The 26,384-nt window shown below is 28.8% G+C and overlaps 2 protein-coding genes and 1 pseudogene across 2 annotated transcripts; all 3 read left to right on the top strand.

Moving 5' to 3' along the window:
- The first annotated feature begins 5,447 nt into the window (after window positions 1-5,447).
- LOC114173774 (heat shock cognate 70 kDa protein 2-like) lies at window positions 5,448-8,338 on the top strand. Its single transcript, XM_028058367.2, has 2 exons — window positions 5,448-5,768; window positions 6,364-8,338. The coding sequence occupies exons 1-2, from the start codon at window positions 5,555-5,557 to the stop codon at window positions 8,103-8,105; spliced, it is 1,956 nt and encodes a 651-aa protein (XP_027914168.1). The 5' UTR covers window positions 5,448-5,554; the 3' UTR covers window positions 8,106-8,338.
- Window positions 8,339-14,789: 6,451 nt separating this feature from the next.
- Window positions 14,790-15,557, top strand: LOC114177524 (uncharacterized). Its single transcript, XM_028062903.2, has one exon. The coding sequence runs from the start codon at window positions 14,876-14,878 to the stop codon at window positions 15,230-15,232; it is 357 nt and encodes a 118-aa protein (XP_027918704.1). The 5' UTR covers window positions 14,790-14,875; the 3' UTR covers window positions 15,233-15,557.
- A 1,361-nt stretch (window positions 15,558-16,918) lies between these two features.
- LOC146888980 (uncharacterized) lies at window positions 16,919-17,397 on the top strand (annotated as a pseudogene).
- The last annotated feature ends 8,987 nt before the right edge of the window (window positions 17,398-26,384 follow it).

Genomic DNA, 26,384 nt, shown 5'->3' with positions numbered 1-26,384 from the left:
TGCACAATGGAGATATGATTTGTATGACTCACGATTTGCGGTCTGTGTGTGGAGGAAGTGGTATACGGTTTAAAAATCAACTCATGTGTTCGCGTAATGTAGCTTATGAATTTGGGTTTGTGTGTTGTGAGTTCTCCGATGACACGTGTTCGGTGACAGTGGAGGTTTTCCAACGACAATATTTTGTGGTTCATGCAATGGTGTTGTGTCGCCGACGATTATGCATGGTGGCAACGATGTCATGCTGCTTCAGTGAACGTCAGACGGTGGACATGTGTTGCGCTATCCGACAGTGGTTATGTAATGAAGGTGAAGGTTGTGTGTTCTTTGCATATCTGCTTGAGGAAGAAGGAAGTATGTGACAACTCTTGGTTGGTCAGATATGAGATTGAGGATTATGACATGTGTCATCTCTTAATTGGTCATATTTGAAAGTATGGAGGACCGTGACATTTGACAACTCCTGGTTAGGTAGACTGTGAGGGTTAGGATGAGTTTTTCTAGTGGTAATGTTGTACACGAGCGTTGGTTAATATTGATGTAAGGTGTGTGAGGATTATGCACAAACATTGGTTAGCATTGATGCAAGGTGTATGGGGTTTATGCATGGACATTAGTTAATATTAATGCATGGACAATGGCGTAGGTGTTAGTGACTAGATAATGAACTCTAAGTTTATGGTTTCAGTTGCCCTGGTCAAATACATTTTAAGTTTATATTTGACTTTTCTTATATTATTGTAGTAAAGTATTGTGAGGTTAGGGTTTGATTATTACTTTGGAGAGTGTGAGTATATTTAGGGTCAAAGTGCATTGAAGGGTAGTTTATATGTTGTACAGATTTTCATATAGTGTTATTCTACGATTTGAATTTTCATGTTATATCCTTGTGTTATTTGATCTTGTTTATATGTTAATTAGATAATTATTGGGATAAAGATAATAATATTTTTCATTGATAATGTCTTTTCCCAACATCAACGTGTTGAGTCCAATTTAAAACTTACTCATTTTGCCTTTATCACTCTTCAAAACCACATATTGCTTCTCTCTCACATTCTCCATAAAATCCATCGTTGGCTTTGTTACTATGTTGTAGTAAGATCTAAATAATTCGACTTTAAAATTGGTTTTTTTGTTTTTTATGGATCCATAAGATCTCAATGTGTGATGCTTTTCATGATTCGTGTGACAAATATTTTTTATCTTTGTTTTCTTTTAAGATCTGAATAATTACGATTTCTTATATTTCTGAATTTATATTCCTATTTTTATAGTAGATACGAATGTTAGTTTATTTATTTTTTCAAAATTGTTGTTGAGTTTTTTTTTCCAAATTCTTATTATAGTATTTTCATTATTTATTTATTTTTGTAATTTTTAAATTATTTCTTTATATTATATTGAAGATCGAAAATTATTTTCAAATATTAAATGTCATGTTCGATTTACAAATCACCAACATAATTTATAGTAAAATATGTTTCATTTTGTTTTTTCTTTATTTTATTTATACGATTTCATATTGTCAAATTACTTCCTACTTATTTTGTAATTATAATATGAACAATTGTTGATTGTTATTTTTGGGAATAGTCCAAGTGTGACTCAAAGTACCATGTTGAATAGAATAGACAAAATTAAACATTATATAAGGATAAATGCCCATAACACCATTGTCTTAAGATTTTGGGGTAAAAGTGGTATCAAATGTCGTATGTGTATAAGACTAATGTCATATATATATATATATATATATATATATATATATATATATATATATATATATATATATATATATATATATATATATATATATAGAACCATAATCTCTCAATGACCATAACCCACATATGATAAAATATATAAACCCAACCAGTGGCGGAACTTGACCAAAAATTTTAGGAGGGCCAAATTATATTTGTTATATATAAAATATTATTTTATATTAAAAAAAATTATTTTCTTACATCATTTTTTATTCAAAACAAGCAGTCATGACAATATAATCCAAACAATATAACAATAATATATATGAAAGAGTAACATAAAGTTTATCATCAACAATAATATATATAAAAAAAAAAGTTACCTCTAGTCACAATGCTCCTCCAACTTTTAAAACCTATAAAAGACATTCAAAAAGTTAAAACATGTTAATGACAATCAACTGATTGCCAATTAGAATTCAATGAAAATAAACTCAATTACCCGTAACAATGAAAACATCTGACTCAAGTCGTCCGCTTGGTTTTTTACTAAAAAGATAACATGGTAAGCAATATGTAGCATCTTTTAATGACGAATACTCTAACCATGAAGGTAATAAGCTAGACCATATGTACTGAAATCTTCTTGGATGATCATCTTTACCAGATAACGGATAGTTTTCTAGATGTATTTGATATGAAACCCATTTTAGATAAGCCCTTCGTACCTCATCAATTTGATTTGGTGGGTATTGCTAGATTTGAAGACGCTTCCCCGAATCATGTTCTAAAGTATTTTCAAATTCATTATATGTAACTTTAGGAACCTTAGAGAGTTATTTTTCGTTTTTTTCAATATTTGGATTATCATGAAGTTTCTCAATTTTAGATGACGTAAATGCATTTTTTCATCTTCATCACAAACCTTCCTCTTGAAAAAAGAATCAATTCTTTTACTCTTTATCATAATTTTTCTAATATAAATTTGTCAATTATTTTACAAAAAAATAAAATTATGAATATCCCAAATTAAATCTTAAAAGCTAGACTCAATATTTTAAGAAAACTAATGACTTCTAAATGATTAGCTTCCTTTACCTTAGAGTAGATTCCTAATCTTGCTTTTCCCTTACACAACTTCAAAGCCTAAAATAACTATATCTACAAAAAAAAAAAGTTTGATCAATAATTAAAGCATGATTTTATGATCTCTAACAAATAGAGATATGTCTAGAGCATAGAAAAGTCACATACAAGAGGAAAACAAATTACTTAAAAAAAGAAGAGAAAAAATGAACTTACTCAAAAGAAGAAATTGTTCAATCCAAAATGTTCATTAACTCTTCAATTTTATCGTAGTGTAATTTGATTTTAAAAATAATAAGGAAATGATGGTGAAAATTGAGATGGAAATAAAATGAGAGAAAGAGATGGAAACACGGAAGAGAAAAACCAAATAAAAAAGTATAAGAAATTATAATATAGAAAAAAACGTGATTTTTAAATTTTAAAAAAAATTCCAAACTAAATTAATATAAATAAGGTAATAATATATAAATAAAGTAGTAATATATAAATAAAGTAATAATATATAAATATATATTTTAAAATATATAAAAAATAAAATAAAATAAAAATCAATTAATATAAATAAAGCAATAATATAGAAATATTATTTTTTAAATAAATAGAAAAAAAAGCAAAAAGAAATGGTTGGGGGGAGCCGTGGCTCCATCTGTCATATTCTTCTTCCGCCTCCGAACTTGGTATCAGAGTCGATTGTTCAGAGTAACTGACCGTATAACCATACAAAAAAATGGTCTCCATCCACCTAAGGGAAAATATATCATATGAAAAAAAAAAACTCATCCTTGAGAGAAGATTGTTGAGAATAGTCAAAGTGTGAGTCAAAGTCCCACTATATAAGAATAAAAACACATACAACCATTGCCTTAAGATTTTTGGACAAAATTGGTGTCAAATGTCTTATATGTGTAAGACTGATGTCATATACATAGAACCACAATTTCTCAATGATCGTAACCCACAAACCCAACATTTATATGCTTTTTTGGTATTTGAATTGGGAAAATAATATTTTGACAAACAAATTTTTGATAAATTTGACAAAGTTACCGAATAGAGTTATTTTTTATTCTTTTATGAAAGTTACAAATATGAAGTCATTGGTAAAGAATAATTTCGAGAACGTGTCACTAATTATATGCTTTTTTGTCATTTGAATTCGGAAAATATTTTTTTTGAAAAACAAATTTTTAATAAAGATGGCAAATTTACCTAATAGAGTAATTTTTTATTTTTTTATATGAAAGTTACAAATATAAACTAATTGTTAAAGAATAATTTAGAGAAAATGTCAGTAGTTTGAATATTTAAAGCTTAAGGTGTTATTAATAATATAAATTTATCATTAGTATAATAGTGATAGGCTAAAGCAGTAAACGATGCTCATAAAAACACGTCCTGGGCCTCCCAATTTTTGCCAAAAAAAATAAAAACGAAAGTAGAAAACTTTACCAATTAGGTTGAAACATTAAATAATGTGTGTTCCTATTTTCTAAAATTGATCTAACTTCTTGAACATAATATTGTATCATCTTCCCGCAAACGTTTAGTGCGTGTTTCTTTTAATATTTGGGAGCCCAAATACACCTTCATTTTGCATTAAAAGTCACATAATGATATTGGACAATTTTTCTTTCCTATTGAGCACTAAACTTGGAATGCTTTCAAAACAATATAGTTAGTTAAATATTAAAGCATCAAATATGAAATTCAATCTAGTCCATTAATATGAACTAGTAAACCAATAAAATTTATATAAAATGTGTCTTTAGGTGAACTTCCACCAATTAATTTTCTTACTTTCTATACCAAAATTATATTCGGTAAATTATTTTAACTAAATAAAGATATACTTCCCCTTTTTATTTTTTCAAAAAACTGCAACACTAATATAATAATTTTTCTCATCTTAATTTTATTTTGTTCTTCTTATTTAAAATAAAAATAAATAAAAACTAGTTCAGAATTCGATTCACGAATGAAGACAAAATTGTAACCCATTTTCAAAACTATGCTATCTGCATAATTTTTGTGTACAATGTACTATTTTAGGAAATAAAGAAGCTAATACCAGCTGAGAACAAAAAATCATATATTTATTTTATTGGTTGAAAATATGTTATTTTATTGAGTAAATCCTTGTGAACTTGTTGCATATCCATAGAAAGGTGTTTATAGATCTTATCTCTTGTGTTTTTCATACTACGGAATTATGGATAATGTTTTCACATGATTATTTTATCAGACATTTTTCAATCAAACATTTCCTTTTTGAGACTTCAATACTTTTATAGAATTTTTTGAACCTGATAGAAAGTGACCAAGTTACTATAAAAGTATTTATATTAATGATTGAATAGCACAAGGGAAAAAATGTGGTGGGGGTATTGTATTATATTAGTAAAAAATATTTTATATTGGTTCGATCACATTTTGGTATTATGACACGAAATGGGCCTGTCAGGTAAACAACAAAAGTTGTTAGTGACTTATTGGGTCGGCTGAAAGAGTCGGGCCCGTTAAGGGCCCACGTTTTGAAAGAATTCAGATCTGAAAACGTGAAAATTATGTGTAGCCAACTGGCAACGACTTCTGGGACTAAAGAAGATTCTGGAAGGACTTCAAACCCTAACTATATAAGCTAACTATCACCTTCTCTTTAGGTCTCCCTCGAATCACAGTGGTGTCGTCGCTGTGGTTTTTCACTTTCTTCCTTCCTTTTAGATCTCTCGTTTTGTCTCCACACACGCTGAAAAACAATGGCCGGAAAAGGTGAGGGTCCTGCTATCGGAATCGATCTCGGAACCACGTACTCGTGTGTCGGGGTCTGGCAGCATGACCGCGTTGAAATCATTGCCAACGACCAAGGCAACAGAACGACGCCGTCTTACGTTGGATTCACCGACACCGAGCGTCTCATTGGTGACGCCGCCAAGAACCAAGTCGCCATGAACCCCATCAACACCGTCTTCGGTAACATCTCTTAAGCACACATTTTTTATTCTACATTTTTACTGTGCAAATGAATATCCTTGTGCATCTCTTTTATACGTCTATTTATTTATTATATCTGATAATAATCTTCACAACAGAAGAAGTCCTGTTTTTTAGATCTATGGTGCTATAGATTTTTTTTTCTTTATTCACCTGTTTTATTTGTTTGTTTCTATTTTTAGTTTTTATATGAGAAATATCAGAGGTTTGTTGTATATACCTGCGTCGTAAAATATTTGTCTTTTGCCGCTATTGCTTAATAAGAATAATTAGTTGAATAAAATGGCTCTGTATCGGGTTAGTTTCTTGTGTACAAGTAATACTTAAATTCTGAACAACTAGAGGAATTGAAATTTGAAAAAAGAACAAGTACGAGGATTTAAATATAAAAGGAGGACATCGGTAGGAACTAAAAATTAGAACGGAGACAATTGCACAGATTAAATAGTAGTTTAACTTGGAAATTTTTATGGGTTATTTATATACATTTTGATGGGTTATTTATAAGATATGGATTTTGTGTATTAATTGAGGTACGTGATGTCTAAATTTTAGGCTTCTTTTTGTATCACAGACGCAAAGAGGTTGATTGGTCGTAGATTCACTGATGCCCCTGTTCAGAGTGATATCAAATTGTGGCCTTTTAAGGTCATTGCTGGTCCAGCCGATAAGCCAACTATTGTAGTTAACTACAAGGGTGAGGAGAAACAATTTGCTGCTGAGGAAATCTCTTCAATGGTGCTCATGAAGATGCGTGAGATTGCCGAGGCTTACCTGGGCTCTACAGTGAAGAATGCTGTTGTTACCGTCCCTGCTTACTTCAATGATTCCCAGCGTCAAGCTACCAAGGATGCTGGGGTTATTGCTGGTCTCAATGTCATGCGTATCATCAATGAGCCTACTGCAGCTGCCATTGCATATGGTCTTGATAAGAAAGCATCAAGCGTGGGTGAGAAGAATGTGTTGATCTTTGATCTTGGTGGTGGAACTTTCGATGTTTCTTTACTTACTATCGAGGAGGGCATCTTTGAGGTGAAAGCCACAGCCGGTGACACCCATCTTGGAGGAGAGGATTTTGATAACAGGATGGTGAACCACTTTGTGCAAGAGTTTAAGAGGAAGAACAAGAAGGACATAAGTGGAAACCCCAGAGCACTAAGAAGGTTGAGGACAGCTTGTGAGAGGGCGAAGAGAACCTTGTCATCTACTGCTCAGACTACCATTGAAATTGATTCCCTATACGAGGGAATTGATTTCTACTCCACCATTACTCGTGCCAGATTTGAGGAGCTCAATATGGACCTCTTCAGAAAATGTATGGAGCCAGTGGAGAAATGTCTGAGGGATGCTAAGATGGACAAAAGAAGCGTGGACGATGTTGTCCTTGTTGGTGGTTCCACCAGAATTCCCAAGGTTCAGCAACTACTCCAGGACTTCTTCAATGGAAAGGAGCTGTGCAAGAGCATCAACCCTGATGAGGCTGTTGCTTATGGTGCAGCTGTCCAAGCTGCAATCTTAAGTGGTGAGGGCAATGAGAAGGTTCAAGATCTTCTCCTTCTTGATGTTACTCCTCTATCTCTTGGATTGGAGACCGCTGGTGGTGTGATGACTGTCCTGATCCCAAGGAACACTACAATTCCAACAAAGAAAGAACAAGTTTTCTCGACCTATTCTGATAACCAGCCTGGAGTGTTGATCCAGGTCTTTGAGGGTGAGAGAGCAAGGACCAGGGACAACAATTTGTTGGGCAAATTTGAACTTTCTGGCATTCCTCCTGCTCCCAGGGGTGTTCCACAAATTACAGTGTGCTTCGACATTGATGCCAATGGTATCTTGAACGTCTCTGCTGAAGATAAAACCACTGGCCAGAAAAACAAGATCACTATCACCAATGACAAGGGTAGACTGTCGAAGGAAGATATTGAGAAGATGGTTCAAGAGGCTGAGAAGTACAAATCCGAGGATGAAGAGCATAAGAAGAAGGTTGAGTCCAAGAACTCATTGGAAAACTATGCCTACAATATGAGGAACACTGTGAAGGATGACAAGATTGGTGGCAAACTTGATCCTGCTGACAAGAAGAAGATTGAGGACGCTATTGAGCAAGCTATTCAATGGTTGGACAGCAACCAGCTTGCAGAGGCAGATGAGTTTGAGGATAAAATGAAGGAATTGGAAAGCGTCTGCAATCCTATCATTGCCAAAATGTACCAGGGTGGTGCTGGTCCAGACATGAGTGGTGCTCCTCCTGCAGATGATGATTATACTCCTTCTGGTGGAAGTGGTGCTGGCCCCAAGATTGAGGAAGTCGACTAAATCATCATATTTGCTTTCCATCACATAAATTATTTTTTGTCTAAGAACTTATTTTGATGCTTTTTTGTTGGATTTAACTGCATTATTCTTGTTGATTGGATACTGATTATTTTTCCCGTTTGGGTATGAACCTTGAAGCATTATGTTGTTGTGTTTATGTTTTTAGATGGTTAGATTGAGGATGCTCAATTATCTAGATATATAGATCATTCGGTTATTTATGTTCTTTGTTATTTGTTGTTTTCTGTTCTTTTTAATGTTTATTTCATCATAATATTTTGCATTAAATGTTTTGGTTAAGAATTTAAAAGTTCTATATACTGATGATAATAGTAAATTGATGACTAAGTAAAATTGATATACTTAAAAGATCGTATGAGTTGAAATCACATTAAAAATATTAAAGTGAAAATTAGATCTTTGAAAATTATTCTTATAGTAATTATCTTATTATCTTATATTACCGTTAAGTAATGTTTAATTAGGTTGTAGCTAGAAAAGTATTTCAAGAAAGTATTTTATTTTTCATACTTTTATTTTATGTTTTAAACATATACCAAATTCGTTTTTTATATGTTCAAGCTGTGTTTAATGACTTATTATTTTCAGTTATTTTATTTTAGAATTAAATATACTGTAAATTAATTATAAATTATGATGGAATCAGAAACTTGAGAAATGGGTTTTTTGCTTTAAGAAATAAAACAAAATCAACATAACAGTGTTTCTTCTCATAAAATAAAAGGTTGAATATGTTTTCGGTGTTTTTAAAATATAATCATATATGTTTTCGGTATCTAAAAATTTATGTTAAATTTAAATCTCAAAATGTTTTAACAACTTATTTTTAGGTTTTCATTAACTACAATTGGTTTAATGTTAAAAATGATTAAGAAAAAAGAAGATAAAAAATATTTTAGATATAGAAAAAAAGGTACATAATTTAATTAGTATATGTATCACTCCATATACAAAAGGAAATTATATATTTTTTTAAAATTTTTTATTTATCATTAGTATTTTATAATCTTATACAAAGCAATTATAACTTAATTAGTCGAAATATAAAAAACAAATGTTACTATCTCTTATCTACATAATATATATATATATATATATATATATATATATATAATATAATATAAAATAACTATATTCACAATTTACCGATGTATTTTTCATGTTTCATCGTGCTTTATGTATAAAAATGAAAAATATATTATTATAAAATAAAAATAACACGTAATAATTTTCTTTAAATAATATTATGTAAATAAAATGACAAATATGTTCTTCTTTTAGTTTTAAACTAATTATAATTAGTAATTATATTTAAAAATTAAGGATTTATAACTAAATACTTTTACAAGAATTAAAAGCACACAAAATAATATTAAGGATTAAAAAAAATATAGTTCAACCAAACTAATATTATCAACCAACAAATTCGATTAAATTGTATCTTCCCACACGTGATTTTATTATTTTAATTGTTTTAAGTTAACCAAACGTTTAAGGTTACATAGTTCTTGCCTTAAATAGTAAAAGTAATGTTAAATAATAAAAGTAATTGCTGTAGAACATATCTAAACTCTCAACATTGACTGTGATTATTCATAATATTATATCAAAATTTGGAAGCAATTTTTTGTGGCGTTTGTCAAGTCAAAGACCAAAAGATTTACCTTTAAAGGTGATCGTGATATAAATCATAAATATTTTATTTATATTTATATTTTAAATTATAACAACAATATTGAAAAATATAATAATAATACATTACTGTTTTTTCTTCACTTATTATTTCTATTCTCTTTCATTTAATTTGAATTATTTACTCCCTTCTTTTATCCTTTGTTTCATTTACATACCTCTAAATTTTCTATTGTCTGATCCAAACATGAGGTCAGTATTTTCTTGAAAATATTTATTTAGTTTATTTAAATATTTTGATGAAAATATAAAGATTTCAAACATATATTTTAAGAAGTTCTAATAAATTTTGTTATTTTATGATTTTATTCATTGGACTGTAAAATTATTAAATAAAATAAAATGTTATAGTTAAGTAGTTTCAAGTTTTATATCGTACTGTTTATTTTGTAACAATACATGTAATATAGATGATCTCAAATAAGATCTACCTACAAAATTGTTTTAAAATATTTATTTTAACAATGATACAACTATACGTGTTAATAATATTATATAAGCTTTGCGTACATTTAAAAAAAAAAAAAATTCTCATAGAACAGTTTACAACTTTTAACAAGACCATAATTGCTTTTGTTAGCATTATTTAAAGAGTCTCTAATTTTTAGAAGAAAAGTAAAAACTTAGTACTGTGGATGAGGTAATTTAAAATATTTTCCTTGGTGATTTTCTTAAATAAAATGAATTGTTGAAATAAAAAAATTACAAATAAGTCAAAAACTATAATTTTTAAGAAAATATTTCAAATAATTAAAATAATAAAATTTTAAATTTATTAAAAAATTAAAAATCCAATTTTAGTCCCACTCTTAAAGGTATCGATTTGACTCATGATTTATGGATTAGTAATCACACTCTTAAAGTATTTATTTTATTACTATATTGAATTAACTTAATTATGGGACTCAACCAATTTGACTTAATCTTTAATGAGAGAAATTGACTCAATATTTAATTTGGATCGACTCGATTCAATACATAACTAATTTTTGGTCTTATAAATATTTGTGTGTAATTTTTTTGCCGTTGTAGATTTTTTTCGCTTTGATTTTTATGTACCAGCCAAATTAATAGATATACTATCTATTTACATTATACTCATATATATTTTCAAAAAATATATTATTAAATATTATTTTAATACTTAAATTTAACTAATATGTTTTGTAGTTTTAATTTTAAAATACATATTTTTAAAATAAAACTTTATATTCAAAGTGAAGTTCTATTACTTTATTCTAAAAAAAAACTAAAAATATAATATATTTTAACTACTCTATTTAAAAAAAAAAATAGTTAGAAAAAAAATATTACAAGTTATTCAAATATAATGTATTTTAGAATAGTTAAAATTTCTCCGGTTAATATTGACATGATATCCTTTGAAACTTAAATTTGTTTTGAAATCAGTATTACTGTGTTGTTTCTAATATATGCCTTCAAAAATTTAATTATTGAAATTCAAATAAAAGTGAATAATAATAATTTGACATTCCTTGATATTTGTTTGCTAGTTTAAGTTACAATTTCGCGAGTTTCTTCTTGCACCTTTTCCGGAAATTTTGATCAATAGGAGTGGAATGAGTAACAGGTCTTCTTCTTGTATCTCCAATAATCTCTTCTGTACCTCCAAAACCAAATATATTTCCATGTTTGCCCATGGTAAAAATTAAGAGTTACTCTCTCTTTTTCACCGCATATCCTCTGCACTCCAAAACCATACACCCTCTGCACCCCCAAAACGTACCCCAATAAGCAATAAAAAAAGGAATTAGATTCCCTACACCCCCAACAGAAGAATCTTTGACCTAGCTGCGCGTGAAGCTTTATTTTTCATAGCAAGCATCCCTCTTCTCCACATTTTGCTCTCCCTCCACACATTCTTCTTCTCTGTAGCATCCACGCAGTCTCCCACAGCATCCACACAGCCTCCACACACTCTTTCTTCACGCACAGGTAACTCACAATACCACCTTTCTTCAAACACAGAACCAAGAAACACAAAACCTTCAAGCACAAACACAAGCATAACGGACACTGAGAGAATAAAGAAGATTCCTTTAAAAAAATGAATGAAAGTGATACAAACCTCAGAAGAGGGACCACCACGAGAGAATGAAAGAATGAAGCAGAGAAAATTAAAGCTCAGACAGGGACCACACGTGAGAATGAAATGGAGAAAAATTTAAATGAAGGCACAATAATGAGACGGAGAAGAAATGCAGAACGCGAGAAGAAATAGTATGAAATCATTTGGGGTGCAGAGAAGTTGACGACACAGTAAATGAAATTTACTGCTTTTCACCCACTTTCACCTATATATTAATGAAGAGTATAATAGTAAATTTTGGAGATGCAGAAAAAGACTTGGTGGTGCAGGGAGAAGCACCCATGAATGACTTCTCGAAAAATATTTCTGAAATTGGTCTAGCATGTTTGGAAAAGGAAAAATCCGGTTAATGGGATGGACGAAGAAATTTGATGGGTGCAGAAAGAAACACACTGCGATATGTTGTTGAAAGTTGTTCTGGGTAAACCTGAAGCCTTTTGGTACTACTTTTTGTGGTTATTTCTTCGTGCACTCTGCAGTGTTATGGTGGTGTCTCGTTTCAAAACCAGGAGGGTAAAATGGAGATTTTAATATTTATTGGGATGCAAAATGAAGATACGAATGCACAAAAAGAAATCGTGGATTTTGTAACCTTGGGCGACCATTTTGGGTCTTTAATAAGTTAATTTTTCAAACAAAAATAAACAATTCTTAGTTGCACCCCTTATTTCTATTTAAACTCCAAGGCATTATTATTATGTATTTGACAAAAAGGATCCGTACAATATAAATACGTTTTCATTGTTTATTATTATTATTATTATTATTATTATTATTATTATTATTATTTCACAGTCTTTGTCACTCACAGGAACTTATTTTCGCTGTATATTATTCTACTATGCAATGTATGTTATATTTATTAAATATATCTCTCACTAAAATATAAAAAAAAGATTAAAGTATAAATATAATTCTCTGGTTAAAAATACATTCCACAAAAGTTCATAAGGTGGTTTAAAAAAATGTAACATTGCAGTATTCTTGCAAATGTGATATTCCCAATTAAAGTAAAGATAATATAAACTAATGAAATTTCCATTTTTTTTTTATATTTGTCGGGAAAGTAATTTATTTTGTAAGCTTATTCGGTATTTCAAATATTTCGTTTGTATAATTTTGGTCCCTCGTGTTTAAATTGTAAATATGAGTCCTCAACCAATCACATGCCTACAATTCTAGTAGTTAAAATTTTAATTGTATTAGGTGAATCACTTAAAAATGACTATTAATTAAGATTCAATAAATTAAGATTCTACAATAAGGCCAAAACCTCATTTTTACGATTCAATTAAGATTCAATAAATTAAGATTCTACAATAACTCCCCTATGAATTTATCTATCTATCTGTAAACGGATAAAAATATATTTAATATTTCTTTTAAAATACTCTTTACAAGTACACACAATTTTTTTTAACATGAATGTTATAGCTTATTTCCCGAAAAAGGAACTCGACTTTTTTTTTTTCCATTGCTCAATATATCATTTATATTTCTAATTATTATATATTGTTTTTGTCTATTGTCTTACTTATACACCTATCCTGGGTATAAATTTAATTTTTTTTCTATTCGATGTGGGGAAGATAAATATACATCTTCTTTTTTTTTTTTCTGCAAACGAGTTAAAAGAAGATAAGGATGAAAAGAAAAAATAAAAGAGGAAAGAGAAAACAAGAAATACAAAATGAGGTGATAAAGAATATAAACAAAGTAAAATGAAAAAAAAAGGTTTTTGACGCGTATACACGTCACTTTATGCAGCATGCATCCAAAAACGACTTCAGCCAGCTCAATTTTCCAAGTTTCTGGCTAATAAATACCAAACATTCCATTTTCTTCTTTATACACGATACAGATAAATAACACTTTTATTTTAAATATAAAATATTTGAAATAATTTAAATAAAAAATAACAGTCCACTTTTCCTTAGATACTACAAAGGTTTATAAATTTTGAAAAGTTTATGTAATGTCAAATTTTCCATAAATATATTTTAGCGCTTCTGACAAAAAAGAAAAAGCGAATACAATGCCTTGCATCTTCAAATCGAATTAAGCCTGACACAAATCCATAATCTGTTAAAATAAAAAACTGTTAAATTGTATTATAAGAAATTTTTTAAATAATAAATAATTAATTATAATGATCAATAATAAATAATTAATTCTAATGATCAATAATAATTATAGATACTAATTTACAAAATTAAAAATTATTGATTTTTAAAATAGTTATTATCATAAATAAATAATTATATTTGTTTGTTAAATTAGTTTTCAAAAGTAATTATCACAATTTTAACTATTAAAATAAATTGATCAGTTAACTAAATTTTTATTATCCAAATAATTTAATTTTCAGTGATTATAATTTTTTATTTATAATAATTATTATTTTAATAATAATAATTTTTAATTTTATAAGCTAGTGTATAAACTGATCATTATAATAATTAATTTATTTTTGTTTAGATTCTTTTTAGTGTTAGTTTCATTTATTTATATGTCATGCTTCCTTAGCCCTCAGTTCAGCACTGCATATGCACCATTGACAGTGGAGACTGGTGCTTCGCATTCATCATCAGCCCCTTTTACTTTCTCAGGTTTTTTTTTCATTACACATAAATTTTATAGAACTGAATATTAAATCGAAATTTAAATTTGAAAGTGGTATAAAAATGATTTCACAGAGTGAGGATACCGTGTTCCGTAGGAAAATAGTCTTAAATATTATTTGGGACAACGTGTCTGATGACAGCGAGGCTCTGTGCAGAGACATTAAAGTTTCATTTACCATGCTCAACTGCCCCTCACCCGTTACTTCACACTCTTCCCTATAAAGAAACAACCTCTCCAAACTCTTCGCCACACAGACTCAGAGTAACCAAAGACACTGCAACTACTCGGTGTGTGGGAGTGAAACAGAGAGAAAGAGAGAGACATGGCTAAGTTGTGTTTCTTGGTCTTGGTTCTTGCTTTGGCTGTGGCCACAAGTGCCAGAAACGCACCCACTGATGCTGGTCTCAAGGACCAGAAGAACTTCATCACCTATGGTGGAGTCGGTGGCTATTCCGGAATTGGGAGCAATGGACTACCTTTTGGAGGAGCTGGTGCCGGAATAGGAGGTGGTTTTGGCGCAGGCGGTGGACTCGGTGGTGGCCTCGGTGGCACTACCGGCATCGGCGGAATCGGAGGAATCGGAGGACTCGGTGGTACCGGTGGTGGAGTTGGTGGCGGTGTTGGTGGTGGCGTTGGAAGCGGCATTGGTGGAGGCAGTGGTGTTGTTCCTTTTCCTTGAAAGTGGATGCATGCATGCATGCATGAAGGGTTCTAGCTTCTTCACCTTTCTTTGGGTTAGTTACCCTAGTGTTTTGTTTTTCGTTCAGAAAATAATGTTGTTTATGTGCGTGTTCATGAGCCAGCAGTGTAGTGTTTTAAGTGTTGGGAAAGTGAAAAAGAGTAGTGTATCTTGTAATGTGTCATTCCATCTTTCATTTACTTAGGTTTTGTGTCAACCATAGCACTCATATGTATACGTGGTTCTTTCATAGTTGGAACATTTCATTTTAGCTTCGAAGTAATGTAATCAATATATGAGTTCAACTTTGTATTTGCTTTTTCTACACTCTCTCTGTACCTCCACTTCCTCGTTCAACTTTCAGATGTTTAAGATCGTATGTGGTAAATAATATTTAAAAATAAATAATTTCACTTTTATAGAATTCTTTAATATATATTTAAAGTTATGTTTTTTGTTTTTTTTTTTGTTTCTGTTAGTTTTGAAGTATCATTCCCTTACTGATCACATTATTATTTTTTTCTAAAAAATGATTGCAACACTTTTTTTCGTCAACAGCTACTTAAAAATTCCTTTTAATAGTAAAATATTATATTTAAATAATCATAATAATAATATAAATAAAATAATAAAAATATATTTAGTTGTATATAAAATAAAAGAGTATCAAATATCATTACTTCGAGCTCAAAATTTCGATTTCCTTGATTAAGGAAATCAAGTTTAGTATGATTTGGAACTACCACTTTGATTGATTAAAAAGTGATGAATAAAAAAGGAAAGAAAAATACAACAATATAAAAAAATGATACAAAAACTTAATACAAGATAAATCAAGGTGTAAAAAGGTAATTAAATAAAATACCTTTTTATTTCACATCTACTCCACTAAAATTATTATCCTAACAAAAATAATATTACTTCGAGCTCAAAAATTCGATTTCCTTGATTAAGGAAATCAAGTTTAGTATGATTTGGAACTACCACTGGTTAATGAAAAAGTGACGAATAAAAAAAGGAAAGAAAAATACAACAACATAAGGAAATGATACATAAATTTAATATAAGTTAAATCAAGGTGTAAAAAGGTAATTAAATAGAAAAACATTTTGTTTCACATCTACTCCACTAAAATTATTATCCCAACCAAAACAATATTACAAAAAATGCATGTTATTTTGGAATATATTGTTATGGAGTTTCACTATTTTATTTTAATAAAATAACTAATAATTATAAAAATTAAAGCATATATTGAATTTTATAATGGTAAAAAACAGACACTTCATAAACACTCAACACTAATTATATCATATTTCTATTTTACAATATAAAATTATTTGAGAAGAATCAACTTCAAGTAAAATTATTATCCTTTTTATTAAGTGCTACATATATATAGGTGAAAAAAACTTTATGTAAAATTTGTCACTTTTTATTCCACTTTTATAGATGATGTAAATCAGATAATCCCATTTATTAAAACAAGAGTAATGATATCACACCATCATTTTTCTCTAAGATTCAAACAAAAACTTTATACATTATGATTTTATTACAAAAAAAATATATTTTTCTTAAAATAATTAACCAGTCAAACCATCGTAAAGTTCTGAGTACAATAGTGTGTGGAGTTCAATCTTCCACCATAGATTCTTATTTCTTTCTTTATTTCTCTTTCTGTATATAATGGTTGAGATTCCAAAAAATGAAGCTTAGAAAGAAAGATGTTGATCCAATCCACAGCACAGGAAGACTCTGCAATGACATTAAATTTTCATTTACCATTCTCAACTGCCCTTCGCTGGTTGGTTCACTGTCCCCCATAAAAAACACATTCTCCAAATTTCCACACACGACACAGTCACTGAGAGTAACCGAAAGAGAGTGCAATTACATAGAGTACATTTCCTAGTGTGTGGGAGAGAGACACAAAGAAAGAGACATGGGTAAGTGTCGTGTCTTGGTGTTGGTTCTTGCTCTGCCTGTGTCCGCAACAAGTGCCAGAAATGTACCCAGCGATGCTGCTCTCAAGGATCAGAACAACTTCATCACGTATGGTGCCATTGCTGGTTACTCGGGAATTGGGAGCAATGGGAAATGGAGTCGGTGGCGGTGGCGTCGGGTGCAGCGTCGGTGGTGGCAGAGGTGGTACTCATCCTTGAGATGAACACTCATCCATTCATGCATGTTATATATATATATATATATATATATATATATATATATGAATATTAAGTTATTTAAAATTTAGAATATATATCACATCGAATAATTGGATTATTAGATTTAGCATATATCAGTATAAAAAAATAGATTTAGTTGATTATGTTTACCTTTCATATCTCATCCTATTCATCTCATACTAGTTGTATTTATTCCTCCTAGCCTCTTATACTTAACACTATATATACATAAATTAAGTCACAGGAGAAATCTTAACCATATCATATAGTATCAATTATTTTTACATATAATCTCACAATGTTTTACATATGTACTATTTTATTTCATTTTCAAATACATAATATTTTATATTTTATAATGTACTTGCTATTTTTTTTTTCCTGGCAATCATTGCATTAATTATTATAGGAAGCAATGAATAATATTGTGAGAGACTTTGACATGTATCTCAAAAGTGATGCATCAAAATTTAAATTCTTAGCCACTTGATTTAAGACACACAATATTCTTCTTCTTCTTTTAAAATGTTGTTTTCTTCGGTATATTTTTGTTATTAGAGTTGAAGTTTCAACTCAGCCTTTGATGTAAATCGTTATTAATTAAATAAAAGTTCATTTTAATTAAAAGACAAAACAACTAAAGAACTACACTTAAGTTTTATTCACTGAAAAGATAAAAGAGGTAAAAATACTTCACATATATATACAAATTCTTATTATTTCCATGTATCTATGAAACTTCCCTTTCTTTCGTACAGAAAGGTCTCAAAGTTAATAGGGGGCCATGCATCAGCTTTATAGCCACATGTTTTCATTGTACATATACACGTATTTCATAGAGACCTATGAGAAGAAAAACAAATCTGGTTTTTGTGGGTGTCCTTCAGTTCTTAAAAGATAACAGATAATGGTGTTGACTATTGAATGCAGTACTGCATTTTTTTCTGCAAGAATTAAATGGGTGTCATTTGGGATTTACTATTATTTATAAATCTATGGTAAATGCCACGGAAGCAATAGTTTGGACCAAGAGAATTTATACATTAGGGTAAAACATTTGAAGGTTCCCTAAAATATATAGACAAAACGAGTTACACATTGCTAGCTTACTATTAATTGAGGAATTGCAAGGGTGGTTCAAAATACTGATTAATTATCACTATTTGTGGATTTGAATGAGGGAATGTTCTGCACTCGTATTTCTTCATCCATGGAGATTCTAGCCATATATATAATAGGGTGGTCCAACATGATTCAATCCATCGCCAACATTATGACATCTCTTTCAATAGGTTTCTTAATTAAGCCACCAAGAGAGTAATAAACAAAGACATTAAATTGGAGATTTTCTAGTACCTACCCATAATACATATAAATTCAAAACCTTTTATCAACTTTATGAAAAGTTTAACTATTTTACCCTTTTTTCTTATTATAAACATGATTTATTAAGGAACTATCTTAAAAAAAATCGTATTCAGACGACTTTTGGACAGCAAGAGTTCATAAAATACTTTATCTAAGATATTGATTTTATAACTTTAAATTTTAATAAGACCCGAACATAAAATTTATTTTACAATAAAATTTAAAATATAAATATAAGTTTATAAAAGCGTGGAGTTACTCTTAACACAAAAATTACAATTTTTTTTTTTAAAGAAATGTAGCATAAGCAAAACAAATATTAGAAATTGTCTAATGGGCTTTAAAAACCCATTGGTTTATAGGATTACAATCTCGTTTTTCTATTATCTGTCTCTGGGTTTAATTTCTAATTATTAATGGTTTTAAACTTATTAAATACATAATTGTTATGTCCATCTTCCGCATGTTGGAGACAATTTAAACAATATATAATAAGGGTTATAAATTTTCTCTTGCTTTTAATAATTTATATAGTTTTTACGAAGTTCTTATTAAAACTAATTACACCACGAAAAAATTTGTTATATGTTTACTCATAACAAAAGACAAGGAAAGTTTCATATAATATAAGTTAAATTATAATAATGTATAGTAACTAAATAAAAGACAATATTATAATTATAATATAAATCAAGAAGAATTATAATAACAAACTTAGATAAAAAGAATATGTTGGATGAAACCACTTACAAAAAAAATAGGAAAACATTAAAATCTATCTTTCTAAAATGAAAGAACAATAATATACTTTTCTGGATTATTACAAATGTTCTTTCTCATTGAATCTCTTGCATTAGTTGATACATATCTTGAACATACACCTCAGTTATTGATAATTTTGTAATAAAAAGTCCATCATTATTATTATTATCTCTGAATCCTTTTGGTTGTATACGTAACGTAAATTTACTTCATTCACTTGTCATAAGATATATAATGAATTGCAGTTAATATATCTAATCAATTATGTAGCAAAGAACAGAAGAAAGTTAAGACTACTACTGGTCCACTGCAATCTCCATTGAAATCACACTTTTCTCAATACCTTTTTGTTATTTATTAAAAAAAAAAAACATTGATGTTTTTAGGAGAGAAAGATGTTAGAGGTTGTAGTGTTATTACTACATCCTACGTACACTGCTTTAAATATTAAATAGTAATGTCAGAGTTTGGTGAAGTTTTGAATGAAATAGAAGAAGTTGGGCAGATGGCAGCAGCTCCATGTTACATCTTGAAACCAGTTGTAGCATTGGTAGCATGTCAATTCAATGATCCAATTCAAGAACCTGTTGCCTCGTCAACCCTAGTAAATATCCATCACCTACCTTCTCTGTTACTATTGCCGATATCTTACAAAACCATCTCTGCATTACTTGGCTTCTTCACTCATGCATGTATACTCTCGTGATATGAAGAAAATAGAAAGTGACAAGTGTGTTCATGCTTTTTCATTCACACGACACGGTTCAATGAGATTTTAATAAAAGGAAAATTTATAAGTTTACCATGTATATCTATAATGTTTTCAAAATCGGTTTGTCAGGATAAATTCATCACTATGAAGTAAATTATACATCACTTAACCTTGATATTTTAGCAAAAAGTTTACTTCTAAAATAATAATTAGTGGCCAACTTAGATATTATCTTATTTTTTTATTGATAAATGTTAGTTGTTAGCTTTTTGTAAGTGGAGAATCACAACCTCTCTCGCTTTCCTTTCTAAACCTACTAAACAAATCTTATTTTTCTAAATTGTTAGTAGGAGGGATATAATCAACGGTCCTCCATTAACACATAAATAACTTATTAAGTTTGTCCATTTACGTTTGACTAGCATAAACCAGACGTACAAAATGCGCATTGTTGTAAATAATTTGTCAATTTTTACGTTTGACCCCTTAACTTCATTTAGGTAAATTTTTTTATTTTTGATTTTTACTTGTGATCCTCTGAGATCATATGTAAATTTACGTATGTTCCTTAATAGGTCAAAGATAAAAAACTCATTAAAAAAAAAAAAATCCTTGAGACAGTTTCTTTTCTACTTTCTTTAGAGAGCGTACAAAATCATTGTGAAGGGCGGTGATGAGAGTTCCAACCTTTATAGGGTTTTCATTGTTTCTCAATCTTCCTATCTGGTGTTCACCGTATTAAAAGCATCATTCCCTTTTGAAGTTGATTTTCTTGATCTTCTCTCTTAAACATGGTCTTTGTATGATGATGTATGAACGTGATGAACTTTATGCTTTATTCTCTTTGGATTTTGGTTTGTGTGTGAAGATGAACCTTTGGTTTGAGTGTGATGATGGATTTTATATTTAAAAACTATATTAAAATTATTTATATATTTCTTATTCATCTTAACTCAAATTTTTATAAAAATTTAAAAAATACGAACACGATAACACTGTGTTTTCGCTAATATATATATATATATATATATATATATATATATATATATATATATATATATATATATATATATATATATATATATAAACAACTAAGGAAATGTAAATTGTATATTTTTAAATTATGTTTATTTTTTCTTTTGTTTTCTTATTGGCAAAAGTTTCTTTAAAAAAAAAACATCTAAAGTTGATAGGAAACCGTAAGATTTATTTCTGTAATTTTTTAATTAATTTAAATAACATTTTTTCATAAAAGAAAAGTTTGTTAATTTCACCATCATTGCATATCATTTAAATATATCTGTAGTTCTTCAATTCGATATCATTATTTCTCATAATATTTAAAAAATATATATAATTATTTCTCATAATATTTAAAAAATATATATAATTATTTCTCATAATATTTAAAAAAAAAAATGCAAAAGTTAGTTCTAAAAAAGTAGTGTAATCCTTATGATGTGTACTGTATTAATATTGTTTCCTAGGTGTCAAAAGAAATAAATTTATCCGTAAAATAAGACATTTGTAATTGGATAACATATCTATTTTAATATTAGATTTATTTATATAAATTATTATTAAGTTCTTAATGTTAATGAGAAAATGGATCACATTTATTCATTATAAATTAAATATAAGAAAATTCACCTTCAATAGTGCCTTATTTATATTTTGCACAGAGATATTGATAACTTATATGGGACAATTTGTATTGAATATATGTACGTTAATGCACTTCGTTCTCCCGTTTCTTCATATATTTTACAAATATTTCATACAATTAAATAATAATATAAAAAGAGAATTATTAAAAAAAATGTAATACAATTAAGAAAGTTAACTAATGTTTAATTATTCCATTACATTAAAAAAAATTGAAATTTTTTGATAAAAAATGACTAAAAAGTAGACTGCGAAGTTAATTATAGATTAGTTTTAGAAGTTATTTAGTTTGTATATTAATATTTAATCCTTCCAAAAATAAAAAATTCTTTTTGGCACTTACGTTAATCTCTGAATAAAATGAAATGATTGATTCTATTTAGGCCCATGCCATTTTCCTCCTCCTCTTGGACTACATGTGGGATAGTTTAGGAATTTTTTCTTCCTGCACCTCCTTTTTGTTTTGCATCCTGAAATCATATATTTTAATTTTACCCTTATAAACTTTTAATAAAATATGAAAAGTTAATCTTATTACATTATTCATTGAACCATTATACCCAAACCTCCGTTTCTTCACCTTTTCGGGGGTGAGGAAGGCATTCTGGAACACATGTTTTGAATTACACATTTTAGAATATCTTTGTAGGCATGTGTTACAGGTTAAAAAAAAAAATGGTTTAATTACTCGTACATAACCAGTTTGTGGCTAGTGTGTCAAATAGGTATCCGATTTCAGTGACAGAACTTGGACAAAATATTTAGGGGTGCCAAATTATATTTGTTATATATAATTTTTTTAGTTAGAAAAAAAAAGTTTTTCATTTTTTCTCTTCATTTCCTCTTCTTAAAACAAAGCACACATAATAGTAGAATTCAAAAAAATATGATTATTATTTGCTATTATATCATGCTATTATATCATGATATCAAACCATGAATATCATTTTAGATAAGCTCTTCGTACCTCATCAATTTAATTGAGTGGGTATTGTCAAATTTGACGATGCTTTTCTTGGATTACGTTCTAATAAATTTTTAAATTCATTATATATAACTCTATGAACTTTAGAGATTTGTTTTTCTTTGTGTTGAATTCTTGGTTCTCATGAAAAGTTAAACGTATATGTACTTTTTTCATCTTTATCACAAACCTTCTTCTTTAAAAAAATAATCAATTTTTTTACTCTTTATCATAATCTTTCTAATATAAATTTATCACATATCACCTATTTAGAAAAAGATAAAATTTATATTCACAAATCACAATTACCACAATGCAAAACATAACAATACTCATACCACTTTAATTAAATAAGTATAAATTCAAAACTTAAAAAGAAAATTACCATTGTAAGCGGAAAACACAAAATCCCTAAATTTCATAAGTAAGGGTTATAATAATTTGAGAAAAAGTATAATTAGGGTTCATACCAATTTCATAAAAGAATCCCTAAAATCATAATTAGGTTTATACTAATTTGGGATAAACTTAATTTGAAGAAACATACTAAAAGAATCATAAATCTAACATACATAGATCATAATAAGATACTAACATTGTGAGAGATCATGTGAGAATGTATACTTCAATCTCAATCTATGTGTTTCCTAACTTTTGTTTTCCAATATATCTCTTTGTATTTATTTTATCTTTTATTATAATTTCCATAATATAAACTTAATATAAATAATATATAAATATAATTTTAAAAAATACATATACATACATATATATATATATATATATATATATATTATATAATAAATTCCAAAAAAAAAAAAATTGGGGGAGCCATGGCTCCCCTATGTCATTCAATACTTCTACCACTGCCCGGTTTTAAAAAAATGTCAATTGCATCCCAACTTTTGAAAATTATTTCAGTTAGGTCCCTTTCAGACAGAGTTGACTAACGCCGTTAGTCAACGTGCCACGTGTCAATCTGCGGTTTTTTTGATTTTTTTTTAATTTTAATTTTTTTGTTAATTTAAAAAAAAATGCCACGTGTCAAGTCTTGTGTGTGACACGTGGCATTGTCAGTGCCACGTGACATTGTAATGCCACGTGTCAGTGTCACTATCAGATGTCATTGTGTTGATTTTGATTTAGTCCCCATATATGTCTTTTTATTTCAATTTAGTACCTAAGTATGTGTATCTGATTCAATTTTGTCCCAATTTTTTTTTTAATAACTAAAATATTTTTGTAATCCATTTTTTATAAGATTAGAAATAATTAAGTATAAATATTTTTACAAAATTAAGTACTAATATCTATAATGTTTCTCTCAATTTCAGACCAAATTTATTATTTGTATAAATGTTATACTAATATTTTTTATTAAAAATGACTTTTTAACATATTACTTTATTAATTACTTTTTTATTAAGTACTCATGTTTTGTTAATTTTTATTTTTTTTCAAAATAGAACAATATTGTGTCTTACTAATTTTAAATCAAAATTTCTATTGGTATGAATGTTATACTAATTTTTTTTATTAAAAATGACTTAATAAAATGACTTTTCCCACTAAATTTTAATATAAATATCAAATACTTAATTTTTGTAAAACTTTTATACTTAATTACTTTTAATTTTATAAAAAAATATTAGGTCAAAATTGAATCAAATACACATAAGTAGGTACTAAATTGAAACGAAAAAACATAAATGGGGAAAATCGAAATCAACACAATGACATCTGATAGTGATACTGACATGTGGCATTGTCATGCCACGTGGCACTGACAATGCCACGTGTCACACACAGGGACTTGACACGTGACATTTTTTTTAATTTTTTTCAAAAAAATTTAAAAAAAAGTTAAAAAAATTTAAAAAAAAAAATTAAAAAAACCACAGATTGACATGTGGCACGTTGACTAACGGCGTTAGTTAACTATGTCTGAAAGGGACCTAATTGAAACAATTTTCAAAAGTTGGAATGCAATTGACACTCTTTTAAAATCGGGTACCTATTTGACACACTAGCCCCAAACTGGGTACTATACGAATAATTAAACAAAAAAAAAAAATTGAAATACACTTATGAATAAGTGAAACATTTGGGGTTAGACATTCTAAAATATAACTATATTTTTTTAAAAATAATCAGAAACCTAACTTTAAATCTAAAAGTATGTTCCACATACTTGAGCAAACTTATTATTTTTGAGAAGTGTATTCTAGATCAACGTTAAGTTTACTCATCTCTATCTGGCATTCACTCTACTCACTGACAAGGTAGAATCTTCTCTCAAGCATTATCAAACAATGTGAGGGTGTCTTTGACGTCGGAGATGGAACTGAGATATGTGGCCTAATTGTTCTCGTAGTCTTCCTCTTCGATCTAGTGTGCATCCATGTAGTGTGTATGTTTCGCTTGGTGATGGATTTCTTGGAAGGTGGAGAAGATCACAGGAGGAGTTTTTGGTAGCCTTTGGTGAGTCGTCATGTGGGCTTGAGAAGAATCTTTCATAAGACAAGTTATATGAACCAAAGATACTTGATGTGTGTTAGCAGTTTATCAATTATAATACACGCCTACAATTCTTATTGCTATTGTTGTATTGTATTTACTAGGCCATAAGTGCTATAGAGATCATGCCAATATCTCATGTAGCAGCCCCACTTAACACTCGAAAAACAAATATGAGAAGAAGCACAGAGAAAGCCACATGCAATAAGCTAGAACAAAAGCTGCATATACCAATTTACATGTTTCGGAACATAGTTTTATCGAAATTAAGTATGTCTTTAAATGTTAAAAAATATTGAAAGTCACACCCACTTGTTTAACAATGCTTTTTTTTCTTCTTTTTTTTTACGTTTCATTGTGTATTAAAAAGGTCTAAACTATGGTTGCATTTAAAGCAACACTTTTGATGCTTTTCCATTAGATGAAGTTTTAGTTTCATTTAATCAAACTTAACTTCTTCGATGATAATCCAAATACACACTAAACAATCTAGAATATAATTCAAGATTTGAGAAGACATTTTGGATTGAATATTTTGAAAAATATGTTTGTATTCTGAAATGTTTAATCTGAATTGTCTCATCGAATTTGATAACATATTTGGATTGTTTAATCCGGATGAATATTTCAAATATACACATAATGCTTAATCCAAGATATATTTTTAGATCCCTACCACATTTCTAATTATAAAATTTGTAAACCGCTACACTAATCCCCACTGAAAAAGGGTAAAGAAAGGTAGGTTTGGGGACAACGTTTTAATAAAGAAGGTGACAAGGTTACCTTCTCATATTTTATACAATTTAATTGGAATATATGATGTTAGGGGTGCGGAAAATAAAATGGGGTATAGGAAGAAATTATTGATTATTTGTTTGAAGAGCTAATGATGGGCCTTTTGGTCCAATTAGTGGCCTTAACTTGTTTACGAAGGCAAGTAGCGAGTATACGTATATATTTCATTCTAACTTTTTT

Source organism: Vigna unguiculata, chromosome 1 (assembly GCF_037176805.1).
Source record: "Vigna unguiculata cultivar grain cowpea cultivar isolate G323 ecotype 2 chromosome 1, ASM3717680v1, whole genome shotgun sequence".
Lineage (NCBI taxonomy): Eukaryota > Viridiplantae > Streptophyta > Magnoliopsida > Fabales > Fabaceae > Vigna > Vigna unguiculata.
The sequence above is the reverse complement of the archived record's forward strand: the minus strand, read 5'-3'. Positions and strand labels throughout refer to the sequence as shown.